Raw genomic sequence first — 17,388 nt, 5'->3', positions numbered from 1 at the left:
TTTCTGGAATAGCAATAAAGAGAAAAGTAACTGTATCAGGATTTCAACAGTAGACCTCTCCAATCCAAAAAATTATTTTCAGAGCACCCTAACGGCACATGGGACTGTGCAGATAATTTTTTAACGTATTTTTATATTAAGTCCGAATTGCGTGAGCCATTGGTTGATTTGACATGGAATGACCCTAAAGGCTCATCTTATATCTGCCAAAAAACACCTTGATTACGTACAAAACTCTTGGGATAATGTTCAGAGGACTGATGAGTCAAAAGTGGAAGAGATGGGTCCGATTACATCTGGTGTAAAGCTGACACATCTTTCCACAACGATAACATTGTGCCTTCAGTCAAACATGGTGATGGAAATGTGATGGTGTGAGGGTGCTGTGGTGCTTCAGGGAGCAGAAGACTTTCCATAATTGAGGAAGGCATGAATTTGGCTCTCTACTAGAAAGTACTCCTTAGTCCTGGATCTGAAGCCTAAGCATAATCGGATTAAACAGGAGGACGACCGATGGAAGCACAAGATCAAGTCCAGCTCTGAAAATAGGAACACAAATTACTATTTTGGAATGGCCTAGTCAAAGTCTGTACTTAGCCCCTTTGAGATGTGGTGGGATCTAAGATAAGCAGTTTGTGGTCAAAAACACTCCAATGTACTCAAATTAAAAGAACTTTGTGGGCACAGGTGGGCTAAAATCTCTGCACAGCGATGCTAAAGACCTGTCACTGAAATTGTTTGATGGCTGTTGTTGCTGCTGATGGTGACACAAGCAAGTATTACGTTTTGGGGGCAATTACTATTTCACATGGGTGGTATAGGTGTTGAACTTTCTCTCTTCAATAAATAAATTAATTTATTTAAAAATTGTGTATCTTGTTTCCTCAGGGTGTCTCTTTTATTATACTAAATTTGTTTGAAGGTCAGAAACAAATATGAATGAGGAAAAATTGAAGAAATCCGCAAGGAGCAAACATTTTTTCAAGGCACTGTTTATCGCAAAAATAATACACAACTTACTGCCTTACTGCCTAACACTCACTTTCTAGCTGTGGAAAGATTTGTAGTTTCCCCATGGACACACACTACCGCTTTCTAAAGTGCTCCACATTGCAGTTGGGTGTGTTTTCAGATCATTTATCATGTTGTTAATCTGATGCAATTGTTCTTGCTTCTTTAGTATATTTACTTTTTATAACTACTTCTGTTACACATACACAGTACTTTTCCCTTATTTTAAAAAGAATTCTGATATCACAGAGGTGTTTCTAATGTTTTTAGTATTTCTTATTCTTCAGTAGATATCTTATTTATTGTAAATAATATTGGTAACAAGTAAAGGGATGATGAAATATTCTTTTGAAAAGAAAACAGGGTGATAAATATTGCTAATCCCAGGGTATATGTTAATGTGAAACTAATCTCTAAAGGTTTCCAAAGATAGTAATATAATCTTGTATTGATTCTGGTTTCAGTGTCTTTGTTTTCTGGCCTGAGAAATCACTGTTATCCTTTGTTTAAATAAAATAATAGTTGTCTATATTTCTTGCACCCGTGTAAAGCCTTAGGTGTAGAATTTAAATTCATATTAAGCCCAGTGTGCGCTTACAGTATTTTGTATGGTTTAACTTCCTGCAAGTCAAGTGAAAAGTCCAGGCAGCACATTTGATGAGGTTCTACGAAAATAATCAAAAATGTGTTTAACGTTTATTTATGTGGGAAGCTACTGTATGTATTTGCTGTGCTAGTTGCTCTCTACTAACCAGGTGATACGACACAGAAGGCCAGCTCATTACCACAGGAGTAGTGTCACAGAGCCAGATGTATAATACCTACAGTATGTCTGGAGACAGCCAGGAGTGAATTTTGCTTTGACGTGGGTGGGAACAATTCGATGGCTCACTGTGTGCCACATTTTTAATGAAGTCAGTGCTCAGAGTAGGGGCAGAGATTTTGAAACACAAAGAGCAATGATTTCTGTTAGTCCTATCTGAAAGAGAACAAGGTTCTGATTGCAGTCAACTTTCTACAGCCAAAAAGTCTCCTAAACGTGTGTTGCATGTGAGGGGAGCAGGCAGCATGCATTAAAAGATAGACAGACAGATAGATACTTTATTAATCCCAAGGGGAAATTCACATACTCCAGAAGCAGCATACTGATAAAGAACAATATTAAATTAAAGAGTGATAAAAATGCAGGTATAACAGACAATAACTTTGTATAATGTTAACGTTTACCCCCCTGGGTGGTATTAAAGAGTCACATAGTGTAGGGGAGGAACGATCTCCTCAGTCTGTCAGTGGAGCAGAACAGTTACAGCAGTCTGTCGCTGAAGCTGCTCCTCTGTCTGGAGATGATCCTGTTCAGTGGATTCTCCATGATTGACAGAAGCCTGCTCATCGCCCGTCGCTCTGCCACGGATGTCAAACTGTCCAGCTCCGTGCCTACAATAGAGCCTGCCTTCCTCACCAGTTTGTCCAGGCGTGAGGCGTCCTTCTTCTTTATGCTGCCTCCCCAGCACACCACCGCATAGAGGAGGGCGCTTGCCACAACCGTCTGATAGAACATCTGCAGCATTTTATTGCCGATGTTGAAGGACTCCAGTGTTCTAAGGAAGTATAGTCGGCTCTGTCCTTTCTTACACAGAGCATCAGTATTGGCAGTCCAGTCCAATTTATCATCCAGCTGCACTCCCAGGTATTTATAGGTCTGCACCCTCTGCACGGGTCCAGGAAGGACCTGGTCCTTCTAAAATCCACCACCAGCTCCTTGGTTTTGCTGGTGTTCAGGTGTAAGTGGTTTGAGTCACACCATTTGACAAAGTCCTTGATTAGCTTCCTGTACTCCTCCTCCTGCCCTCTCCTGATGCAGCCCACGATAGCAGTGTCGTCAGCGAACTTTTGCACGTGGCAGGACTCCTAGTTGTATTGGAAGTTCGATGTATTTAGGCCGAACAGGACTGGAGAAAGCACAGTCCTCTGCGGTGCTCCTGTGCTGCTGACCACAATGTCAGACCTGCAGTTCCCAAGAAGCACATACTGAGGTCTGTCTTTAAGATAGTCCACAATCCATGCCACCAGGTATGAATCTACTCCCATCTCTGTCAGCTTGTCCCTAAGGAGCAGAGGTTGGATGGTGTTGAAGGCGCTAGAGAAGTCCAGAAACATAATAAAAGTAAAAATAACCGATTGCAAGTGAAAAACCTTTCCGAAAAATCCAAGCACACATTGGCATTTGGAGACATTAATGAAGCAGAAAGATAAAAAATATTAATTCCAAAGGAAATTGCAGGGTTACAGCAACAGGCAAAAAAGGCATAAATATATATATAACATAAATTATAATAGTCTTAGGTATGCTAACAAGGTATAAATGCACAAATAACATTAATTAACTGTAAGTACTGCGGTGGGCTGGCGCCCTGCCCGGAGTTTATTCCTGCCATGCGCCCTGCGTTGGCTGGGATTGGCTCCAGCAGACCCCTGTGATCCTGTGTTAAGATATAGCGGGTTGGATAATGACTGACTGAATAACTAACTGTAAGTCAATTAACAAAGTGTAGGTATTTACTAAGGGTAAAGTAATCAGAGTTAAACATACCTGCAGGATGTCACTCATTGGAGAAATATATTGTAAAAGTAAATAATGCATGAACGTAGGTGCTGAGCATGCTCTGTGTTGTTCAGTTCAAATGAGAGCATCAGAGTTGATAGTAGATTGAAAGAATTGGCAGATATGTTTGAGAAAATATGAACTCCGAAATGTGCATTCAGAGTAAACAGTGTGTCACACTCCCATCAAAATCAGTTGAAAAGAACTGCCCTTAACAGAGATGACAGCGAACCCTACAGGAGTTACAAATTTTGGTTTTCAGAGCAGCCAAATCAGTAAATGTGCCTAATGAACACACGTTAAGGTTAAGGTGAATAGCCCGATTAAGGCAGAACTCTGGTTTCCTAATAATCCACGTTTACATGTACCAGTAATTTTCTAGAGTTCTTCGGCAAAATGCTCCATCATCATTAAAGTGCACAACAAAAGAGTTACACCTTATCGGCCACCGTGAATTTGAAAATAAGCATGACTCCTATGATTATTTTCTTATATTTTCTAATAATCAAGCTGACAATTTATTTATAGGTTTCTGGTGCCAGATTACACACAGCAAACTCTTTTCCACTTGTCTGTGCAACTGAGCCCTGCAAAGGACACATGTGCTGTTTGCCTTACACTCAGTGCTGCTGGAATAATAACAACGGAGGTATTTTTACTTGAGATAAGCATTGCGTTAGGTTACTTGTTACTTTAAAAATGTGTTTCTTTACTGCTGTCAAGATTGTGTTACTGAATTTAATACTGTACATCTGCTCATCAGCATTAATTTATTTTTCTCTGGAATATTGAGACGGATTATTTTAATCAGGAGAAAGAGTAATGCAATTAACCAAACATTTGCCCCTGGAAATGTTTTTTCTGGGTGCTTCTACCCTTGGCTGCTGAAAGGGTATGCAAAACAAATACATGTGCAGGCTGACTGAGTGCAACGCACATACTAAGATTACAAAATCCTTAACAGTATCCTGGTTATGGGTTTACAACGCCACGTAATCAAGTTTCTCAGAGGCTAATAACCCACTTTCTCTATTTGGAATAAGAGCTTATATGGCATTTTAGAAACCGGGTTAAACTTGAGTTGCTTGTATGGAATGTTATTTGATTTTATTAAAATTAATAAATTGTTTAAAAAAAATAATAATAATGAAAACGGATTTCTGTGAATGATTGGGTTATTGAAGTAAACACGCTAACTGACAGCACAGAACAACAGATAAGGCTGCATAGCATCCACCTCCTGACTGTATGTCTAAACAAATAGTTAAAGTAAGTTAACAGTACTGTTTAATTGGAATTGCAAGCATACCTTGCATTAGTTTTGCCATAGAATTTTACACACAGTATAGACATTCACCACAATGCTGATCTAAACTCTGTTTGCTTTTATTATACCACAGTGATAGAATATTCAGAATGACAGAAATATGTCATAACAGACAGAAGCACTTCTTAAACGTGTGGGGCCAAGTACCTACAATGGTCTATGTGTGTGTCTCTGTCTCTTCTTTCGCTGCACTCATTATGATACACATTTTATGCTACTGAGCTCCTGAATTGATAACCACAATTTTAGCAATTTTCCCTGTGTCAAGTCTTTTGTTCATTTTCCACGTCTTTCTAAACTTATTTTGCGTATTTTTCTAATACATGAGTAGAAATGGGAAATCGCAACCCCGAGTGTATAAAGTGTATGGATCAGAGGAAACTGAGGAAAGATTCTTAGGAAGAAACCCTGTGGGTGGAGTCCTTTCAATGGCAGATTTTGATGCTATTAACTACAAACTTTTTATTGACGTTTGTTCTTGTCCAGGAATCGCATCAGGCTCTGCAAGACTACCCCAGGATTAATCCATGTATGGGCATTAAAGGACACTTTCTACCACAGTCCTATTAAGTATGGAATCAAGAGGTCACTATAAGGATGAAAGCTTGATTGGCAGAAGGAAAAGAGGCCAGAGTGATGATGGGAGAGAGTGAAGGAGAAAGATAGGACTTGAAAAGTATAAGAGGGAGAGTTCTGATGAGTTACCTTACAGTGAGCAAGTATGCAGTACATTCGACTTGGTATGCTGAAGGCCTATACAGACCGTACGGATTGCTTTACTATTTTTATATTCTTCTTTGTCGTTCACAGTTTGCTCATTCTACCCATTTGTACTCTCAGCAGCCGAAGGTAAATCCATCAGGTGTTGCCTCAGTTTAAGAAGTAGTGTCAGCTTTACACACCCATGTTTCAGTAAGATGGAACATATCGGTTTGGGTACTTAATATTATGTTATGCTCTTTATAGGTTAATTTAAATTTGTTACTTCATTTTTGAGACGCCCCAACACCACTATGTATTACGGATAACGGCTACTGAAGAGAGAGCATAGGAAATTGCATAGAATTTAATATCACAAAGCTTTGGGCTGGGTGGTACTTTGACTAAACAACTAGGCATTTTTAATATAGAGATCCTCTCTAGTTAGGATGGAGAGCAGAAAGTTCTTTTCCCAGAAATCATGCAAGTTATTTATAAGGGTGTGCGTTTATTAGAACAGCATGTTCCTAACCAGCAGTAAAAAAGAACACATTCTACTATGAACGGTGACCCCTTAATGTACAGTATTCTTGGTGAGGGACCAAACTCAGATTTGTATATTTTTTTGTACATTTGAGTAGAATATGAAGTTTCATTCTAATAATTCAGATTCCTATAAACCATTTTTTAGTAAATAGCAGTAATGTGAATACTTAATGAGTAATTAATTGTCAGCCATGAATTCCTTGTTGTTCGAAGCCTCACCACCTGGGAGGTCTTGTCTTTTAACTGTTAGATTTACATAGTTTGGGATTTTAACATCCCACGATGTGGTGGTATATCTGGTGATGAGCCCCTTAATATTATCTGCCTCAACAGACAGGCTGCTAAGAATATAATACCAGTCTTAGGGCCTAATCTGTGACCTGAGTGCCAAAGGTTGATTCATTTAAATTTTTTAGACCCAGTTACCCTGTGGCTGAACTGCTGTTGCTTATTTTGGCTATGCATTTACTACAGAGGGGCAAGGAGAAAAACTAAAGCTTAAATATCTAGTTTATCGAATCCATTTTTTGACTTTTCTTTAATAAGGTTCCCTGCCAGCTCCTTGTGCCTCTTAGATACCCTACATTAACTATGGATTTTTGGTAAATAAATGTTTCTATTCTGTCAACAAGAAAAGTAAAATTTGACCATTCACAGAGTGCACAACATTTTGATGTGCATCTAAAGGCAGAGAATTCTTAAATGGTTTAGCATTTTCTTTTAGGGCAAAATCCATCTTAAACTGATTAAACATGAAGTATATTTCATTTTAGCAAATATAACAATGGGATACTGAGTACTACTGTTTAGATAGATTTACTGTAATATTTGTATGGATTTTTTTTTCTTATAAGTAAATTGCATTTTTCTGCTCACAATACAGTAATTAAATTGTGGTACATTATTACCCATAGAGGCCTGTATTTAAGATGGTTTTAGGAAATGTTTTTACAGTGAGTAGTTTATAGTCTTCTAAAATGTTACACATTAAAACTTATGTTTTCATTCTTTTCTTCTAGATAATAGCTTTTGATGAGCTGAAGACGGACTACAAAAACCCCATTGATCAGTGCAATACGTTAAATCCAGTAAGTTTTATATAGCCAACTTTTTAACATCTGGTTTATTGTGCATGTGAAAATGTACTGGAATCTTCTTCTAAAAAGAAGAGTCTGATCCAATATAGTATAATAATTTTTAGAAGTGATTAGACTTATCTAAGCTAATTGATGTTTTTAACTCTTATTAATCTACTTGTGATTTTACCTGTCATAATCACTAATATCCTGTTGATTTGCTTTTTGAATTTTTTTTAAAACACCAAAGACAGTTGAAAGGGTCAAAAAGATTAAAAGAGTCAAAATTGCATTAAAGGTTTGTACATACTTTTGGATTAAAATACCCTCTTGGTTCCATTATTTTGTCTCTGGTCTATCATTTGCATGTTTAGAGTGTTTGCAAATGTTTTCGGTTAAGTATTCCAGTATGAGTACTTTTTGTAATTTTAGTATAGTCTGCTTTATCTTAAGGAATCTTAATGACCTGATTGAAGTCTGAAGTGTTGCACAATAAATTACATTATAGTTAAATCCATTTATCTTTGAAATATCACACTTGTAAACGTAATGGAGTTTATCTTTTAAAATTTATTTATGTTTATACATGAACTCTAGGTGAGACTTTCTAATTTTTCTTCTACGAATATTTGTAATTTTCATTTTTAATGATGCTATTGAAGAATTGCTTAATATTTGCCTTTCATGGAAATAAAATGTAAATGCAGTGCATTTCAATGTAGAATACAATATATGCAAATCAAAATGCTGAAAAAGTTCTTTGAAGGACTGTTTTCATTTATATAAAATTAAGGCACTTTTCCATCTTAACTGAATGTGGTGCATGAGGGTGCGTTCACTGGAAAGACTTGCAAATACTCCACGCTTGCATGAATGGAAATTGGTTCCCTTATACATTCTTGTTTGCATCCCACATATTGCAGAGTTCAGAAGCACTACGTGGATGGTGGGTGAGGGAAAAGATAAAGTTACTTGGTCCTTTTATATTGGCTTATAGACTAAGTGATTTAGCTCTAGCTGTTAGTTTTTGTTTGTTTTATTAAATTTTGTCATGAAATGTTACATTAATATTTCAAAGCCTAGATAGCTTTCCCATTCTTTCTTAGATTTGCTGACACACTTGGTTTATAGTCAATATATGAAATGTGCATAGTAGATTATAAAAAATAGGAAGGGGTAATAATTTTCAGATGTGAAGTGTTTGCTACAAAGTTTAGTATATGTGATAGAAAATGGTATGTGTGACTTCATTAAGTAGAATTATTAAGTATTACATTTAGTCCTTCCCCTTAACTAAACAAACTAAACACACTTGGGCTATCTGGTTCCAGTCACTAAAATCTGTCCCAGTTTGCTTTTGGCTTGCTTTCTTAGTCTGTTAGTTAACCTGAGAAGCTGCAGTTAACTGCTATCCTTAAAGGATACGTTTAGTCATTTTTTTTTTCCAGTCATGGTATGTATTAATTTGCCACATGAAATTGTGTTATAAAGTGGAGTGTTTTTTTTTTTTATATATAAATTTAAAAAACACCTTGTCTGTTCTTGCAGTTTACAATATGGCTAAAGAGGTACTAGGGTTCAAAGGTGAAAGAAAAGGCCTCAGAACTTACTAAATACATCCATATTGAAGTGGTAAAGGTTTTGAATGAAAAGAATATGCCTTTTGCATTTATGAGGCATCCTTGTAATCATGGAAGGAAGCAACAAATAATTATTTCATTACAATTCTGGGTCATATTTTCTTAAAGTACGGATATGTTTCTTTCTTGCTTGTTTGTTGTCTTGGGTAGATCTATGACAACTCAGTGCTGACCCTGGGGCCCGTCACTTTGTGTAGTGTTATTTCACATCGCCTATGGAGTGAGATGCTCACCAAGTGGGAGTACAGTAAAAAGAGCACATATGAATTTAATTGCAGTTTGTACACATAACGCTTTATCTGAATTGATCTGATAACACTGCATTGTTTTTTTTTTTAGAATAATGACACATTTACTGTGATGTGACTTGCACACACACAATTCAAACAAAAACCTAGAAAATGAAAAAGGCAGAGTGTGCAATAGAGCAGATTGAATGAGAAAAAAGAAAAAAATCATAATGCATGATAACTCGCTCGCTGCTGATATTTTAATAAAAAGACTGAGCACAATGTTTTTAAGTGAGTAAATTCACTGACACTGATGCCAATTAATTTGTAAATACATAGGGAGAACATGCAGACTGCATATGGTACCTGGCACTGTGTGGAATGACCGGAACGAAAGTTAAAACACCTACCGAACGCACTAACCTTCAGCCTGATTAAACTTGGGTCAATTAACATAGCTAAATTGACGTGTGTGAGTGAGTGGGAGTGTGCCCTTCAGTGTACTGGCACTTTTTCTGGTGTTCTACCTGCCTTGCATTTGTCTGAAGGAAGGTTGCTGTGATAGGTTCCACCTGTACTATGACCTTACTGCGGGTAAGCAGGATTGATGCCTATAACATCTGTAGAGTTCTTGTCGTTTGATTACATGATATGTGCAGTGCTTAATTGTTAATAAATAATTGCCAGAACTCTCTCTCTCTCTTTGTAGACTGCTTGATCCTCCTCACAATGCACTTCAAATATTACACTATTTCTCAATTGGGCGGGTGTGGCGGTCCCCCTCGGGTTTTTTTTTTTACATGTGCTTCTTTAAGTATATTGATGGGTGCGTGTGGGGGCAGATGATTTGGCTTGTTCATCAAACACAAGGTGCCAGAACTATTTAGAGCTCTGAAACAAAAAAATGTGCATATGATGTACACTTTAAGCCCTAGCTATGTGTCTGCTCAATATTCTTTCTCACTTAAGTCACACGTGTACTTTAACAATTCAGCAGCAGCAGGCAGTATCTTGTGAAGTAAAGAAAAAAAAACCTTCCATATAAGCAAAATAATATAAGCAATCACGTTACTTTTGTTTAGTTATTATCTAGTTGTCTACAGACAGCAATTCATATCTGGACATCAAAATTCAATGTCAGTAATAGCGTTTGGTGATCCACTCCCCTGTTCATGAAAGGTGCTGCACTGACGCAGAGGAAGATGAACTTGGCTCAGTGAGGCGCACAACTGGTCTCTTTTTTAAAATGGCCGAATCTCACAACTGTGGTTGGATTTTTGCTTTCTTCCTTTTTTTTTTTTTCTTCTTAAACTGACATGGATATGCTGTTTTGTAATATATGTGTAATGTCAAGACACAGATCTATACTTGATAATGATTCTGGTTTGAAAAGTCGGCATATTCAGTAAGTTTTAAGAGGATTCATCACTTTGGGACTCTTGTAGCCTTTAAATTAATTTTAAAGCACAAGAGTGGGCTACTTATTTTCTGAAATTTATTAAATGTACTTCACATTAAAAGACGATTTCATGTGGCAAACTAATGTATACCATGATTGGGAAGAATTATTTTGACATGGAAAATATTGAATTTATCCTTTAAATTTGGTTAGGTATATTGGTAGCGTGTGGTTAAGATTTGCAAAGTGAAATTGAAGTAAAATGAAATATTTAACCTTCTTTGCACATTTTTGTTAAGAATGGCATTGGCACTCATGGTTTCCAGTGATTTATTCTAAACCATTGCTCTCACTTTTACAGAACATTTGTAATTGGTGCTAGAATTCCTTTGGCATCACCAGCCAGATTTCAAAATGCTGTAGTTCTGTACTTTATCATTTGTTTGTCCAGATTTTCTTAGCAATATGTATGTCAGGTAACTGAAAACTCTGTTATTATCCAGTGAAATCTATCTTATATGTAGCTTCTTCGTTTGGTGTCAAGTACTGCTTTTTGACTTAACTATAATTACATTACCCTTAGTCTTTTAAGTTCTATATTTGATGGTACTTATTTCATATAGTACGGCCTTTTGTTAATCATCTGAAAGTAATGACGCAGTGGGACTACACTAGACATTTTTTGTGATTCTTCTTTGGTTGAATAGCATTCTGCTCCACCAGAAGCCAAGTGCTTTGAAATGTATTGCACCTTATAGGCATTGCCCATGATGTTTCTTTTTTAAGGCTTCATTCCTTGTAAAATGATCATATTGTGTTGTCAATGTAAGTCTGCATGCCGATACCAAAAATGACAAAAATCCCAGTCTTTCTCAGAATAAAAGTTGTAAAACATTATTATCTGTTGTGATCCATTTTGATTGTTCTACATTAAAATGTACACAGTGTACTTTAATTTAAATTATCTTATTTTTCCATGTATTTGATTTTGGTTAAATTCAGAGCTGGTGGTTGACAGTCCATGCAAAATATAATGTGAGAACAAATCGCCTAATGATATGTTAGAGCGGTTGAATGGTCTGCTGGAGTTGGCCTGTCTGATTAGTATTCATTGGGACCATTAGTAAAATGAGGCATCAGGTCAGTGCTTTTAGTTTCATGCCCTCTACTTGCATAAATGATATTTGATTTTAATATATCTCCTTATATGCAGGGTGGCACAGTGTGAAGTTTGCACATTCTCCCCATGTCTGTATGGGTTTTCCTTTGGGTGCCCCAGTTTTCCTCACACATCACCCAAAGATGTGCAGGCTGGGTGAATTGGCAATTTCTATTTGGCCCTGTGTGAATGTGATTGTAGGTGTGTGTGCGTGTGTTGGCCCTGTAATGGACTGGTGCCCTGACCAGGGATATTTATTGTGTTTTGCTCACTATTGCCAGGATTAGCTCTGTCCGTCAGGTACCCTGAATTAGATTAAATAGAATTTCATAGTAAATGTCTTTCTATGTATTTGTTTTGTTCTTTGTTGGCAGCATTTATATGTTAGTTGATCATTTTTGTGTTGATCTGCTTTTTGACAAGTTCTTCTGCTCAGTGAAGTAGCTGATTATGTAGAATGATGTACAGGGTGATTCTAAAAGAATTAAACACCTTCAAAAAATACATTGCCATACTCCATAATTAAGTGTCATATGAACATTTAGTGCAAACCAGTTTGTAAAGGAACTCTCACATTTCTGTCTTAATCATACTCTGTATGTGTCATGAAAATAATATAACTGAACACTTTCAAAATATTTATACCATATATCAAATTACCCAATATTTAAATAAACATCTCTGAATATGAATTATGCTTTGCTTGTGCATCAGATGTTTTCATTAGAGATTATCTTGGAGAGAGCTAGCTGGTATAAGCATTCAAATCATTTGCTGTGGTTTGATCTTAGCAATTGAGGTGTGCGGCTACATCATGTCAAGATCAAAAGCACTCTCTGAGAGCCTCAAACGAAAGAGTCTTGATACCTACAAGTTCAGGAAGAGTCATTTGTAAGACATTTGTAGTCCACCATTCCACTGTTCAAAAAATCATTTATAAATTGAGAAGATTTCACACCCACACCACCGCCAGTCTATCCAGGCCAGGTCGTCTGACTAACTTCAGCCTTTGTAAAAAGAAGCGTCCAAGAGCAAGTTTAGTCTCAGCCCTTGTCAGAATGCACAAGTCAACCAACTGAAATAGACTTTACAGATTTGCTCTGCATGTGAGGTCAGGAAAGAAGCCTCTATTCTCAAAAAAGAATATTGGAGCACATCTGAAGTTTGCAAGACAACACCTAGATGAATCACCAGGACTATTGGTACTGTGTGCTTTAGACAAATGAGCAAAAGGCAGAGCTGTTTTACCACAGCGTCTCACGTAATATTTGGTGAAAACAAAAACAAACTAACAAAGGAAACTCCTGTGATGTAAAACACAGCGGTTGGAAGAACTTGGGGGGGTTCTTGGTTTTGGGGAGCTTTTCCACCTGATAGTTTAGCCATACTTGACCATTAATTCTATTTGGATCAGACAGTACTCGGGCCATTTCTCAAAAGGCTGAAGCAGAGCTGTTAATGAAACTTTCAGCTAGACAGTGCTGCAAAACACTCAAGCAAATTAACAAAATAATGTTTGAAAAATATGAAATGAAGAGCTATTAGACCACCAAGTCAAAGGTCAGATCTTAACTCCATATAAATACTGAGTGGGGATTTTAGTAGGCAGTACATATGAAAAAAAGCCCTCAAACATCTCACGGTTAAAGGAGCAGTTTTCAAAAAGTTCTACAAATGGATTGAAGACTGTTAAAGTTTTTAAAGGTGATTTGTTTTAATTATTTTCTTCACAGGGGATACTAGGTGTGTATTTATTTTTTTCCCCCCAGCAAAGGTTATAATAATAATAATAATAATAATTCTTTACATTCATATAGCACTTTTCTCACTACTCCAAGCGGTCTCCACCCAGGGAGAACCCTGGAAGCGAACCTACAAACTCCTTACCACAAAGCAGCAGCACTACCACTGTGCCAACTGCACGGTGCATTTCTAACTTTGTTTTTGAGTAAATAATTGCAAAGAATAATTGAAATTATAATTTGATAAATTAGGATACCTTTATGTATTAATATTGCTGAAATGAAGATATGAGACATATTTATACATGCAGGTATGTTGAACTCACACCTTTATGTGGTGTACCTACTTTTTCGCAGCATGTGTATGTACAGTATATATTTATAAGCGTGTGTGTGTGTGTGTGTGTGTACTAGCTGTGCTACCCATCTAAGGGGGGTTGAAATCTAAGTTATCAACGTTGACCTCCGCGTTAATGTTTGCAGTGCACCATCTATTGGAATATATTTCGAAGTGCTTGTAGAAATGAAATTACAATGTTTGTTGCACCATCTATTGGAAAGAAAGATGCAATGCGTTTTATTACTTAAAATGTTTGTGATTCACCATCTTTTGGAATGACAGAGACATAGAAATTGGATGGACACACAGACATTTAAATCATTTTATTAAGGTGGCAATATATCTATCTGTCTATCTCACTATTGACTATACGTATTGTACATTTGTAGAAAATATTTTGTTCATTTTACACAAAGTTTTTATTTAACCAGGTAAACTAGCTGAGAAGCAATTCTTATTTACAGTGATGACATAATAGAAAGGCTAAATACAGAGTTACAAATATAAGCAACATAGATATTAAAACAAGCAATTGTGATAAGAGGATATAATATAAAAAAGTAAGTGAGACTCCGTGCTTTGTAAGGCTTATGTACTGCTTAGTATCTGGTCCATAAAACTGGGTGACAATGGAATCATTTTTGGAGATACAGTGCCTTTCTAAATTATTCAGTTTCATACAAGGTTTTGAAAAGCCTTTTATGGGGCTACAGATGATAGTGTCACATTTTATAAATTAAAAATCCACTCTGTTCTGGTGTTATTGGTAATACAGAAACCTGCAGAAACATTTTGAAAATAAAGACCTGCTTGGTCCTGCAGTAATTCTTACCACAACATAGCAGAAACTGAGCAGGTCAACACTACTCAGAATAAGGCGTTAAGAGATTCTTTGAAGAGCTAAGGTCTTACTGTCAATTGCAAACTTCCATAATTTATTCCAGAATTCCTAAAACTCATCGCAGTTTATATATGAAGCATGATCCATACTGGGAGCTTCAGAGATTTGTATATTGACAATATATTACTTTTTAAATATTCCTTTACCTACATGCAAATTAAACACATCATCAGAAGAAATCTGGTCAAGTTGTCTAACCTTCCCTCGCTGTCTAGAAATTGTACTATTCCTGTGATAAAGATACAACTAGTGTTTCCAAACTATACCAGTGTTTTAAAAAATAAGTCGCAAGTAGATAATCAGAAAAAAGGACCATTCAGTTAGATTTTTAATGAATAAGTTTAAATCAGCCCTCCATAAAATACACTGTTTATTAATATGTGGAAAACATAGCCGAGTGTGGCTCACAATTCCTCCACTAAGACTGGCCAGGATACATTTTGGTCAGAACTGTCATGATAAATGTTTTTAATAACATGCTTCACTGCTTCATCCAATAGTTTTAGATTCATTATAATTCCTACTACTCTTAATAGTTCTGTATGTAGTTAACACCAAATGGTTTATTAGCAGTTCCCTGTTGTGACAACTAACTACACTGCTAACATGCGGTCTTGTCTCACTCTCGCCCCCTACCATAAAAGAATGGGAAAACAGCGGCCTATTCAGTGTAAAGCAGGGAGGGATCTCAAGCTCCAGTCCTGGAAGGCCGAAGTGGCTGCAGGTTTTCATTCCACCCTTTCCTTAATTAGTGACCTATTTTTTTCCTGCTAATTAACTTCTTTTGAATTAATTTTAATTGACTTGCTCTTGAAGTCTCAGACCCAGTAATTGTTTCTTTTTCCTTAATTAGCAGTGAAACAATAATGAGATACAAAATGAGCCAAAACAGCTGCTGTCCATCATACAATATCTGGGAATAAAAAGGGTGGAGGTCTCAGGAATGTCAATTTGCTCAGGTCCCCAACACATTTTAACAGTACTCCTATAACAGTAAAGAAAAAATCAACAATTTTGAAAATGTCCATAGAATTAAATAACTGGTTTAATTGAGAACAATAATTAAGCAACTGGTTGGAGTGAAATTGGTTGGAGTTTCAGGCTCTGACTGAGATGGTCTTCTGTTGGCTCACTCGCTTCACATTTCATTTCTGTTTAAGGAAAGAAATGAAGCAGTTTAGAGGAACAATGAAGAAATTCTGGGGAAAAAATCTTAAAAAAACAAGTCAATTAAAATTAATTCAAAAGAAATGAATTAGCAGCAAAAACAGGTTGCTAATTAAGAAAACAGTTAGAATGAAAACCTGCAGCCACTGTGGCCCTCAAGGACTGGAGTTTGAGAGCCCTGGTGTAAAGGGGCTAGTTTAACTTTCATTCGAATCTGGTACAGTGTTTGCATGGCGAATGCTGCTAACTTTTCAGGTATTTCAGCATCTTTGATCAATTGCTTAATGTTTAATCTTTTTTTTTTTCCTCTGGCTCTGAAAGGGTTGGAGTGGAGGTGTTTGAGCCAAATAGGAAGTGTTCACTATATACCTTATTTATCTGTAATGGATGGATTGTAATAAAGTACTGTGGTGTTAATAAAATAAATCAAAGAAAATAAAGAACATTTGGAATACATCATAGTAAAAGTGATAAAAAGCACGGATTAAAGAAGGGTGCTACCGCTACATGTAATGGTCTAGACTTCTCTTTGAATAATGCTGGTTCAATTCTTAAGAAATGAAGTTCCATCACACCAGTAAGGTACTGCTCAAAAATGAGATCTGTCAGAGCTCAGCATCTCGACAAGGAGGATTGTGACTGAAGCCACTTAAAGTTCAGTAGATGCTGTGTGGGAGTTAAGTAAAGCTGCATCAGTCAAATATATAAAGAACCTGGCATCTTGGGTTAGCAAAGAAACTATTACCCATAAAGAAAAATCTAATGGTCTGTTTGAAGTCTGCCAGAAAACTTGACAGTGCCAACTTAGGTGACACGTTCTTGTGGTCAGATGAGAAGACCACTGACTTTTCTGGTTATCACTCTAAGGACTACGTGTGCTACAAAACCTACACTTACATATATGACAAGAAATACTATTCAAATTTTAAAAAAGAAAAGGCCCAACAGTAGTGATATATTGAAGTGATGTAAAATTATTATTTTAAAGTGCTATGGATTGCAATAGGCACCATCTTCTGAAATCAGTGAAAGTTCTGATCAAATTGTGCTGCAATAATAGGAGTTCTCTGTCCTTGTAATGACACATGAAGCTGCGTATCAGTGTGTGGATTGCAGCGTTAGACTTACAGTTGCCAGGATGAAGTTAATCTTGTATGTGCCAGCTTCATTATTGTGGAGTGAAAAGTGAAGAGGTGCAATGTCATGAATGGTAAGGGGAAGAGGGGGGTCCATTAGGGGTGTCCAAAGACTGTGTTGGTGCTGGTTGGCATGAGAAGGATAGGTTTCATCCCAGTAAATGATTAGGACTGCAGAAAGTTGTTGAAGAGCATTTGGGATGTAAGCAACCAACTTGGATCAATGTGAAGAATAGCCGATTAACCAGTGATGATGTGCCAACCTCACTACATGTTTTTCTCTTCCGTAATGTACACCTGGTCCAGATCTAATTATGCAATGCAGGAAAACAATACAAGACAAAAGAAGTGTTTGAAATATCTTGTAATAAACGAAAATGGACTTACATTGAATTAATTCACTGATTTTTCCA

General features: G+C 36.7%; 1 protein-coding gene across 1 annotated transcript in view; it reads left to right on the top strand.

Moving 5' to 3' along the window:
- cnih1 (cornichon family AMPA receptor auxiliary protein 1) overlaps positions 1–17,388 on the top strand; it is a 32,499-nt gene that overhangs the window by 4,284 nt on the left and 10,827 nt on the right. Inside the window, exon 2 of the mRNA XM_039741227.1 lies at positions 7,205–7,273. Within this exon, the coding sequence (XP_039597161.1) occupies positions 7,205–7,273 (69 nt within the window). The remainder of the gene's footprint in view (positions 1–7,204; positions 7,274–17,388) is intronic.

This window comes from Polypterus senegalus, chromosome 18 (assembly GCF_016835505.1).
Source record: "Polypterus senegalus isolate Bchr_013 chromosome 18, ASM1683550v1, whole genome shotgun sequence".
Taxonomy (NCBI): Eukaryota; Metazoa; Chordata; class Cladistia; order Polypteriformes; family Polypteridae; genus Polypterus; species Polypterus senegalus.
This window is presented reverse-complemented; position numbering and strand designations above follow the sequence as displayed.